Source organism: Mesitornis unicolor, unplaced genomic scaffold, assembly GCF_000695765.1.
Source record: "Mesitornis unicolor isolate BGI_N332 unplaced genomic scaffold, ASM69576v1 scaffold34236, whole genome shotgun sequence".
NCBI classification, from domain to species: domain Eukaryota; kingdom Metazoa; phylum Chordata; class Aves; order Mesitornithiformes; family Mesitornithidae; genus Mesitornis; species Mesitornis unicolor.
The window spans coordinates 1-11158 of NW_010193554.1; the positions used below are offsets into that span (position 1 = coordinate 1).

General features: G+C 39.0%; 1 protein-coding gene across 1 annotated transcript; it reads left to right on the forward strand.

Annotated features, from left to right (window-relative positions):
- The first annotated feature begins 442 nt into the window (after positions 1-442).
- On the forward strand, positions 443-1156 carry RGS9BP (regulator of G protein signaling 9 binding protein). Its single transcript, XM_010187498.1, has one exon. The coding sequence runs from the start codon at positions 443-445 to the stop codon at positions 1154-1156; it is 714 nt and encodes a 237-aa protein (XP_010185800.1).
- Positions 1157-11158: the final 10002 nt, after the last annotated feature.

Here is an 11158-nt window from a genome sequence, read left to right on the forward strand (position 1 = left end):
TGTCTGGCTCTCCTTTTCCAGAGCTTTATCCTTCACCTGTTTTGTGTGGGGGGGTTTTTTTCTTATTTTATTTTCTTTATTTTCTCCTTCTCCTGCGTGTTCGGCACTTTTCAAAAAGCAGTGTTCTGTCTCCTGTTCAGCGCGGTACGGAATGAGCAAAAAATGTGCGGTGGCAGTAGCAGACGCGGAGCAATGCTGCCTGCCCCCCGGGGCTCTCCGCAGCCCACCCCGGCTCCTACGGGCGTCGGCGCCGCCTGAGCAGCCAGCGGGGACGCGAGGCGGGTAAGAGGGCGCTGAATGCTTGCGGGACCCGAAGCTACCTTTTGCAATGTGTGCTGGTAGCATCTGGCTTTGGCAGCTCCCTGGTCCCGCTACCGGGGAATCGGAGCGGAGCGGCAGCAGGGGCGAGGAAAAAAAATAGCCCCGCGCCGCCGCCGGGATCATGGTGAAGGAAGAGTGCAAAGCGCTGCTGGACGCGCTCAACAAGGTGACCGCCTGCTACCGGCACATGGTGCTGACCATCGGCGGCACCTCCGACTCCCAGAACCTGCGGGAGGAGCTGAAGAAAACCCGGCAGAAAGCCCAGGAGCTAGCGGTGGCCAACAGAAACAAGCTCACCACGGTCCTGAAGGACAAAACCGTGAGTAAGGAAGATAAAGCCGAGTTCGAGAGGCTATGGGTGATTTTCTCCACGTGCCTAGAGATCCTGGAGATCGACATGAGGAGAGCCCTGGAGCTGGGCCACGAGTTCCCGCTGAACGTCCCCAAAAAGCACCTGATCCAGACAGGCATGAGTGGGGGAACCTCTGGCGTGGCTGCCAGAGCAATGAGCGTCCAGAACATGAAATACGAGGCTGAACACAATATAGACGTGGTGGATCTTAAAGACCTCGAGAATGAGATCAACCAGGTAGGAGAGATGATGTACGAGATGGAAATGAAGGTCAATGTCCCCCAGTGGACCGTAGAGGCTAAGCAAGACCCAGGGGCTGAACTAAAATCCACCATCAGCGTGGGCGCTTCTTCTATTGGCATGATCTCTGTGGAGGAAAATAAATCCTTCTGTGATATCAGCAAAGTTCTAGCTGGGATTATTTTCTCCGCTGTGCTCATTATCGCTATTGTCTTGGCAGTGTGTGTGGTAAAACTCTCCTAGGGTGGTGCAGGCTCTCACAAGAGTGATCCCCCTTCAGGCTGTCTTTGGAGTGTTTTCACACCTCATATTTAATTTCAAAACGGGTCACTTGGGATGAGCTGAGAATTTAAACCTAGCACTTGAAAAAACAATGCAAAACTTTTGCCTCTCAGTATCCTAAAATGTGTGATTTGTTTCTTCTTGCTTTTTGAAGAAAAGATATGCAAATCAGCCTGCAGACTAGGATGTCTTCATTTGCTGGACTTGTAACGGTTAACTATGAAGTACCAGGGTATTATCACTACTGGCTGTAACAGGGATTTGTCTGCTATTAATAGATCACTATTCTCAGAAGCCTGTATTTTTTGTTCTTGAATAGGCTCTGGTGTTTGCTGCTGGTCACTGTTTACAGTATTTGAGAGTAACACAGGTGTTTTGTCTGACAAAGTGAATACAGGTCCTTTTTCAAGAAACACACAAATACTATTTCAGTGGAGGAAAATGGAAGGATGAAAAACCCAATAAAAGAATATAAACAACCTCTGTTTTACATAAGTTAATGGTTGGGGAGGGGAGAGGTGTGGAGGATGGCAAAAACAGAACAGGCAATGTTTGATACCAAATAATGTTTGTTGATTTAAGACTGGATTGTACAGAACCCAGTTGCATGGGTATGCGAATGACTAATGGCTTTCCAAATCCAGAGAGAAAAAGGGAGAGTTGCATATTCAGAAAAATCCTAGCAAGCCTTGCGGTTCTCATCCACAGTTACCATGATTTTGTCTTCTGCAGAAAGGCTGATTCTTGCCACTGGTTCAAATTTTTATGTCTGTAGAAGCAGTCTGCTGTTCCAATGAACTGTGAAAAACAGGAGCGACAGATCTACCCGCAGCAGAAGCAGTAATTTTTTTAAATAGATTTTGGCAAACAAAAATTATATCGAGTTAAAGGAGATCTTTCTAATAATCCAAAGAGATCCCCTCTCATGTTGACAGGTAGGGACTGATGCCTTTATATGTACAGTCACATTTCTGCAAGCTCCTGGATTCTTTGCAGAAATCCAGACAAAGCTAAAAATGTGTGTCTCAGTTTCATATCTCGTTCATGTCTGATTAATTATTTTGGAAACAGAAACTCTGTAGGATTGGTCCAATTTGATACACTGCAATTTTGGGAGATAAATGCAAGAGTAGCATAAAACTTTCTAGTGCTTCCCTATAAAATTTTCAACGTTTAAATGTAAAATTGGGGCCACAGACACTAACTTTGCAGAGAAGCTATATAATGTTTTGTAAAATGACCTATGTATTATGGTGTTTATTATGTAACTTACGAAATGTCTTCTGTTACTGTGAACACACTATCCATTCAAGAATGCTTGGTACATACTTTATAGTGCCATAGGTGTCTGAGGCACTCTACGGGCAAATAAAGTCTCTGTAATATTGGGGTTTTAATAAGTTATTATTCTTCTGGATTGATTATTAGACACATTACCAAAAAGTAACAATCAGATATGTTTTGTGAAGTCTTCATGCTTGTTAAATAAAATTGTGTTGACAACAAACAGCTAATATTTTTGAGTTAAGAACAAAACACACTTTGAAAAACTGCAGCACTTTATTCTTTATAACTTAAGAGAACTGGATTTGGGGAGGAAAAGTGTGTGACAAATTTGAATCTGGTCACTTGCAGGTGAGAAAAATATTGTAGGTGAGGAAAAATTAAATGCTATAGACTATCATTATGTTGAAAGATGATGTGAGTTCTGCACATTGATCCAGTCTAACTCCATTCTCACAGGAATTCAGTTTTATGACTTCACATTCCTTTCTGTTGTATTTCACTCATTCCATAGGACATGTTTTATACCTAATCTAGTTTGGTAGAGATCCCCAGCAGCATTCTAACAAAGTCAAGACTGTATTTATCGGTGCTACTGTTTCACTCTGTCTAGACAAGATGTAATTGCTGTGTGCTGATTTAAATAAGATGATCTTCTTCACAATCATATTGAGTAAACATATTTATGAGAAATACAGCAAAAGCTGCAGGAGAAGGTATATATTTGGATTGCCACCACTAGTCACTAAGAATTTGTGGGTATTTTCACTCTTTGCACTCTCCTTTTACTTTTTTTAACGTGGATGAGAAGTTGGACTCTCTTCTGTGCTTCTTGAAAACTCCATATTCCTTTTGAAATCAGATCGTTTAAACAAATGTTCTGAAAACCCAAGTACTGCAAATATGGTTTCTGGTAGATAAGTAAATGGTAATACCTACAGCATTCATTATCTTTTATCTTGGTGCCCTGAAGTGGGTATATTGTTTATCCATGGTTAGTTGTATAGGAGAATTAAGAATAGGTAATCTCGTCTTCAAAAGCAAGCCTCAGTGAGTTGGTAAACTGTACATTTTCAGTCCACTGTATTTTTTGGAATTTGGATTTTTGGTTACAGGACTCGAAGTATTCATATAAGTAGCCTGTAATTATGTAAGTTTTGTTTCATTATAATACGCACACAATTAGTATTTCAAGGATTGGACCTTGGAAAAATAATGTATTTTTGAATCTTAAGGCAAAGCTGTCTGCAGATTTATTCATCATTCGTTTGTTCCTAAAAATCTGTATCATCTTATACTTAGGCCATCTGAAATTAAAAGAGTAAGTCAAATTCTAACAGAGGATTGGCACCATCTAAATGGATAATGTTCCTGCCATTAATCTCCTACACTTGATACAAGTGTACGCTCAGTGCGACAGAGTTCAGGCACAACAATGCACAAACTCAAAACAAGATGAAACCACCACTGCTCAGAAGTGCTGATACTTCTCTTAAATTAAGAAATGCAGAGATGATGTAGATTTGGAGTCTTCATTTTTTTCCCCACCAGAATGCAACTAGAAGACTGAAGATGCTATTTTTGTATGTGAAAAATGGGAAGTCAAACCTCAAAATAATCTGTATCATTATGAAAATGCAGATACTCTCATGATCAGTGAGTGACAATGTTATTGTTTTCAGTACAAAAGATGGTCACTGCTTAATTTCAGTGTTGTTCTCCTTCAGTTCTTCTGAACTTTATTCACAGGATACACACATTAAATTTGCTGTAAACTAAAATCTTATTCTTGACTTGAATTACACTGTTTTTGCCTGTGCATGGGTGGTTATTTTCTACACTTTGAATAATTCAAACTTGTTACTGTCGCTATTTATTTAACTTAAAATAAAGTACATTCTTATAACTTACTGGTTGGCATGCAGCAGTAATTAAAACCAAACAAAAACTGGAATATTAATACAGCTTGTCAGTAAGCTCTTCTAAACAAAAAGTTCCCATTTCAACCACAGGAACAAAAGTAACCCGCTAAACCCTCTCATTACAGTTTTCTTTTAAATGCACCTTTCTCAAGCTCTCAAAGTTGGATATAGCAATGTATCTTAATTTATGCTGCAAGGGAATCAGAGGTCTGAAAAGTCAAGAAATTTCTGCCTTAGGAAACAGCTACGACAACATTTAGGATTGTTAGGGATGATGCTGCCTTCAGCACTGCATGTTCAGTGTTGTTGAGTCAAGTATGGAACTATTGGCTCGGGCAATTGAAAACAAGAGAACAAATTAGACTGGACTAACATAGTAGCTCCTCACTGCCTTAGGATCCAAACTCTTCCCTTCCAGCCAGCAAAGCCTGCATTTACTTCAGCGAAAAGATACACACAACCTAAGGAGTATGAAATTTGGTCCTGTGGCATTGATAGCAACAGCAATCAACAGCTATATCAATCAGAACTGAGTCTGTGAAATGCAGCAGTTTGTAATTTTATTCCAGAACTTCCAGTCTACCACCATAAAAACCCTCTACACTGTTTTTTGTTTACTAAAAAAATTAACACAGAATGATAAAGTGATTCTCCTGATTACCAAGCAATATAACATCAAACTTCACCATTTTAGTTTCAAAATTCTTCATGTAAGTATGAAAATATTTTTTACATGAATGCAATTATTTAAAAATGGACTGAACAACTGATGTCATGAGCTTTCGGATTAAAAATCAAACACATGCTTATTGTTTGTAGTCTGAAAGGATTGGCTGTGGGCTTTCTTTTCCTTCTCTCACAAGGTTTGTGTTGATTTACATTTTCCAGCAATACCTTATGCTTAAGTGCTAATGGAACTCCTAGTCAACATATTTACCCTTCACAGATTTTCATTATGTAAAAAGTCATTCAGTAAGACCAGTGGATTACAGATCTCTAAGTGCTTTCTCTCAATACGATTATGTAAGTCTTTTAATGCAGGCAGAGATCTGGACAAAATAGTAGTCTACACGTGAGCAGCATTTGCTATGGTAAGCATACAATAAAAGTGGGATTAGAAAAGAATGCCTTTCGTATAAAATTATCTGCACATGTTGAGGGAAAGACAAAAGCAAGGAGATGGATGTATGTAGTAACTATGTCTTCATCTTACGTTACCAAAGTGCTTTTTGTTAAGTGTGATACAATAGCATCACAACATTAAACTACAGCTTCTCTGTAAGAAGGTATTATACAGAACAAGAGTAAAAATATTTTGATGTGCTACATGTTGATACCAATTTTAGAAAAGACAACCCTTTTCTCTCTCTGTTTACACTACAAAGGACTTTCTATTGGAAGCAAGCAGTCCCAGAAGGCTGGATTCTGTCATCTATCCTGACAGCTTGCTGCTGCAATACTGCCATGCAGTTGCAAATGTAGCTTGACCAGCTACCACTGATTAAGCCTGTAGAAAGGCGAAAAGTCACACGGCATTTAACCAGCACGAAGACTCTTCTGCATCTTCTCATACAGCCAAGCACAAGCATTTCATGCTGGATGCAATGTGACTAAAAGCCATGTAGGCAAATTCAGATAAAATTACAGCATCTCTGAAAATGTGTCACCTGTAGAGGCTAGTTAACAAAAGCAACTGAAGCTTATTGCTCAGTTCCAGTAATTCTGACAGAACATCTACTGTGGTTTTCCTCAGTGTCAGAAATTGACGTCTTGAGTCTTCACAGGCTCATGCAGGTTGTTTTCTTTTTGGTTTGTTTGTTTGATTGAACTGTATGTTTTCTTTTCTTTACACTGCACGGCATGACATTATTATATACTTACTAATAACATCTCCACTAAATTAAACAAACTAACAAATCCTCTAAAAGCTAGTTGTAATTCAAGTGCACGGAAATGGAAGTCACAATCACAGTATAAATGTGTGGTGGTATTTTGGTCAGTTTTCCCACTATGCATTAAAATAATCACTGAAGTCTCTGATTAGTCAAGTCTGTCTCTCGCACACAAATGTTCAGAGAACATATACAGTCAAACTCACTGATGTGTCACAGCATTAAGGAATTATATTGCCTGAAACATCACTTCAAAAATCATGGGGTTTTTGAAAGAACAGTAAACATATAGCCATACGTAATTGTACTGAAGGAAAAAAATAATTATTTAAAAATTCAAATGCAGTTCCTTTGTGTAGTCTTGAAGAATCCATACATAAGTAGCATAATCCTTTGGAGAAAAACAAGCAAGAAAGGCAGAGATGCAAAAAGAAGACAAAAGAAAATATTTAACTATTTATACCATATAAAATGACTGAGGAGTACCTGACACACCAAACACAATACTCTCTTAGCAACTTAATCTAATATGCTAACTGCATGTGTAACTTTATACATAAGCACACATTTGAGTTCCAGGTCCTAAAGGGAGTTGTCTGAATCATTACTCATAAAAGCCATCACTACTCGGTATAGTGAGAAATTACATGTGTGAAGACTATTCATGTAATTAAAAGCTGCAGAAATAAAACCGTAATTTCAGTTTGCAGAAAGCATGTAATCCATTCTGCATCTGTTGGAAGAAGAACATTTCCAGTTGTTAATACTATCTGTAACCTAGTTTTCTGATCTGCTTTGATTTGTTGGAATATTGTTTTGTGTGAAGGTAGGTATATATTTTTAATTATTATTTTTAGACAATTTATATAATGGTGCTATAATTATAAACTTGTATTTCCTAGACTTGACATTTATTCACATTTTGGACACAATACTTGGAAAACTATACAGTGAATAATCTATTTACTAAGTCTGCCTATTCATTGATATTATAGAAGCTTTAGAATGTAATTTTTAAATAAGCCAGTTTAAGAAGTAGTAGACATGCTCAGGGATATATCTTAATTTTTTATACTTGAGGTTGTAAGAATTCATTCAGATCATTCAGATCTAGTAGACACTGCATCTGCACGGGGACAAAGTTTTCACCAGATGCATGTACATTAAACCAAGAACTGACTTAGTATAATCGTCTCCTATAATAACTCACATGATAGCATGTAAGCCAAATTAAATTGTGAAATAACGGTGGACGTTGTTTTTAATCTGAAATTAATTATCACAGCGATGTGATCTGCACTTATCTGTATGTGCAAAATTATTTATGCAATGGTGCAACAACAAGGAATGAAGTTATTTTATTAAGTATTTTACACAGAACAAACAAACAAACAAAACCAGAAAGCTAATTTGACACTCATTTCTATGTATCTAGAGACCTGAATCTCTTTCCTTTAAACAAACTAATGTTTTCTCATAAGCAGTAACTGGAGAGAAAAATGTTGAAGTAACCTCCACATTGCTGAAATATGATCCCACAAAGAATTATCTGTGCAATCACCTTACAGTGTTTCATTTGATGTAACTTTTGCACTGCTTTAGAAGTGTTTATTTTTCAATACAGCACAATCTGGTTTTGAAAGCAACCTGAAGTACAGCAGTATTTGGGGTCCAATTGCACATTCTGGCATACAAGAAGCATGAAAGGCAGTCAAATACTTTTTTTTTCTTTTTAGCAAAAATACTTTTTTTTTTTTAAATTATTTAAATCTGGAGGGGACCTCAGACTCTCCAGCCTTCTCTCTTGTATCTGAATGACACACATATCTCTAGCTAATTCTTGCCATGGAGAGACTTTTCTCCAAACTGAAATCTCCTGTGTTCCCAGTGAACATACCGGTCCTTGAAACACAATGCCGGAGCTCAGCTGAATGTAGACCACCCTTGTGCTGTAACGCTTATACTACCGTAATGGAATAAACCAGTACGTGTGGTTTAGGAGTGGCACTCCTGACTAACAGATTTTCACAGAATTTCCATTCTTTCTGAAATCACTCATAACACTAAAACTCTAAGTACAAGCGAGATGAGCTCTGCATTTTAGCAAAATATATTGATGAAATAAGTCATCTAAGTTGGAGATGAAGAAATGAAATTGCTTTATAGATAAACTTGCATCTATTTTGGCTTGAAGACATTTTCTATTTTCATTTGAGCTATCTCCAGCAAGTGAGCTATAGCTCTGAGAAGGCAGATACACACACATTAGCAGCGCTTAGCTTTTGCCTTTCTTAGTAGGAAACTGGAAGGGCGGGTAAAACATCCCTTTGTGCCCTTGGTCTTTGCTCATGGAGTTTCTGAGTGCTCATCCTTAGAACCTCCTGCCACCTCCAGTCTTGATAACTGGGTCAATTAAAGACTCATGTTCTCCTGGCACTTTGCATGAGATGAGTTCTGCATTGTCATGAACGGATATTGACCTACTCTTTGTACGACAAGAATCAAATAAATTGAAAAATTGCCATCAGTAGAGTGAATATGATGACCCTTGGGTAAGGAATGTCATCCTTCTTAGGGTGGGAAGAGGTGCCTTACGTACCCCTGCACTGTGTGGAAAAATGCAGCAACTGAAGTAGAGACTAATGTTTGCCTTAACTTGCACTTGGCTGCCTCTGGTCCCGAAGGACTGCTTCAGATGCTGAGAACAGACATCAGCAATGCCATAACCACAAAACTCTTTCTCTACCGGCAGTTCCAGTATTCTGTACGCGAGGTTGCAAACAGCAACGTATATGCCACCAACACATTCAATTTCCACTCCCCGTGCAAGAATGCCGATGAAATTAGATCTGCTAAATTTAATAGCACTGGATACCAGTGAAACCAGAGGAACTGTTTTTCAGGAGATTCCTACTTTACATATTAGCGCTTGTGAGAATTTAGACTGTGGTAGGTAAAAAAAATAAAACCATCCCATTTAGAAATTTAAGATAACAATATCATCTGCACTATTCTCTATTATCAGGTTTTCCTAAAGGTGTTCTGAAATAAAGTTCCAAGGGATATCAGACATTGCACTTTTGCCATAGTAAGACAGTTTTGCCTATGTGCTGGTATTGTGACTGATTTGAAAATGATGCCGTTCATTACTGGTACATGAGTACTTTCTACTTAAAAAACCTTTATGCTGAAATGATCCGACATAATGGACCTTAAATCTTTTTGATCAGCCATCAAGCTCATTGGACATTACATCTTGTAAAACCTCAGAAGTTTATTAATATTTTACCAGTGAAGCATCTTCTAGGCAAAGCACATTCCTAAGATGTATACTTCATATAGGTAACTATACAAAGAATGAAAAAGGCAAACAAGAGGTGAACATCGTGATTTTGGCTTCGGAATGTCTTCTAGTAGGAAACACGTACATTAGTGAACCTTATGCTTCCATTGCCTAATATGGTAATCACTGATAAGCAGTAATGATTAAATTAATACGAACAAGGAGGCTAGAGTTACAAGATGTCCTGGTTTTACTTGTATATGTGGTCATGAGGAAGTAAAGGAAGGGAGGGCAGACGTGTGTATTGTCTAGCTATACCACAGCTGGTGTTCTGCCCCCATTTCAGTATAATCAGCTGGCTGACCTATTCTCTGCCCACTGCAGTTTAGTGTCAGGGTGAACTTATGGCCCAGCTGTGTGGACCTTGACTGAATTTTTGGTTTTGTCAATTGACATATTCCAACATCCCACTGGTTTAATTGCCTCTAAATATCCTTTCCGCTACAGCCACACCTCACAGGCATTAAGTACATGTTCAAATAGAAAATAAAATGGCGAAGTTGCCAGAGGCATATGCAGGTACGCGGGCATTTGCCAAGTGGAATGTAGCAAAAGAAGGATTATGAATATGAGGTGGAGAATTCTCCGTGTTACACGCAAGTAACATTCTTACAAAATTTCTCAAACTGCATCCTAAGCTTCCTTCTGTTTAAACTCCTTACAAATTAAAAAAAAAACCCAATCTATTATTAAATTGAGGAATCAAAATAAAATGTTAAATTAACAAAATAAAATGCTTCCTAAAATGAAATGTCAGTTCAAAGGACTTTTTTCAAGGTTTTGCTGTCTTGCCTGAATGTATATTTTCTTTCAGGCAACAAGGTACTTAAAAGCCTCAAAACAGAAGAGCTCTGTTATAAAAATTAATTAAAATTCCAGACACTCCTCCCCTTTGAAGTCTGCTAGAACAAATTAAAACAACTTGGAGCATGACATGTTCAATTAAAAACCTGAAATGATATTTGTTATCAACACGCCTTGATGTGGAATTGAGATAAGGAGATTTCTGCGAGGCCAGCTGGCGGGTCAGCAGCAGTATTACGATTACAAATTGGAGTCCTTGGTTCCTGACCCTGAGCTGATCCTAGGGCTGTAACTACAGTGCTACTCAGGACGGCTTTAGTGTCCAAGGCAGCTATTCAACATTTACATCTTGTCGTGCTCAGTGCTATGAAACCGCAAGAAGGCAAACTACTTCAAGCCATAGTTTTTCAAGTACATTGAAAGCCACTGCATCGCTTCTTTCAGCCATTCGCCCTGTGCCTTTAAACCGTCTGTATTTCCTTAAGCTTTTGCCCTTTGAGGACACTACTTACCGGCTTAACGCTGATCGGCACTGAGGCATTACTGACTGTTTCTGACAGGCCTCCATCACACGGCGACTCTCGGCGGGCCAAGCGTTACCTTGCTGACTGTCACCACGGCCGAGGCCCACTGGGCTCTCCCGCCCGCTGCCTGCGCTTGCAGTGGCTCCTCCGGGAGCCCAGGCGGCAGTGTCGCCCGAACAGCCCCGCAACGGCGA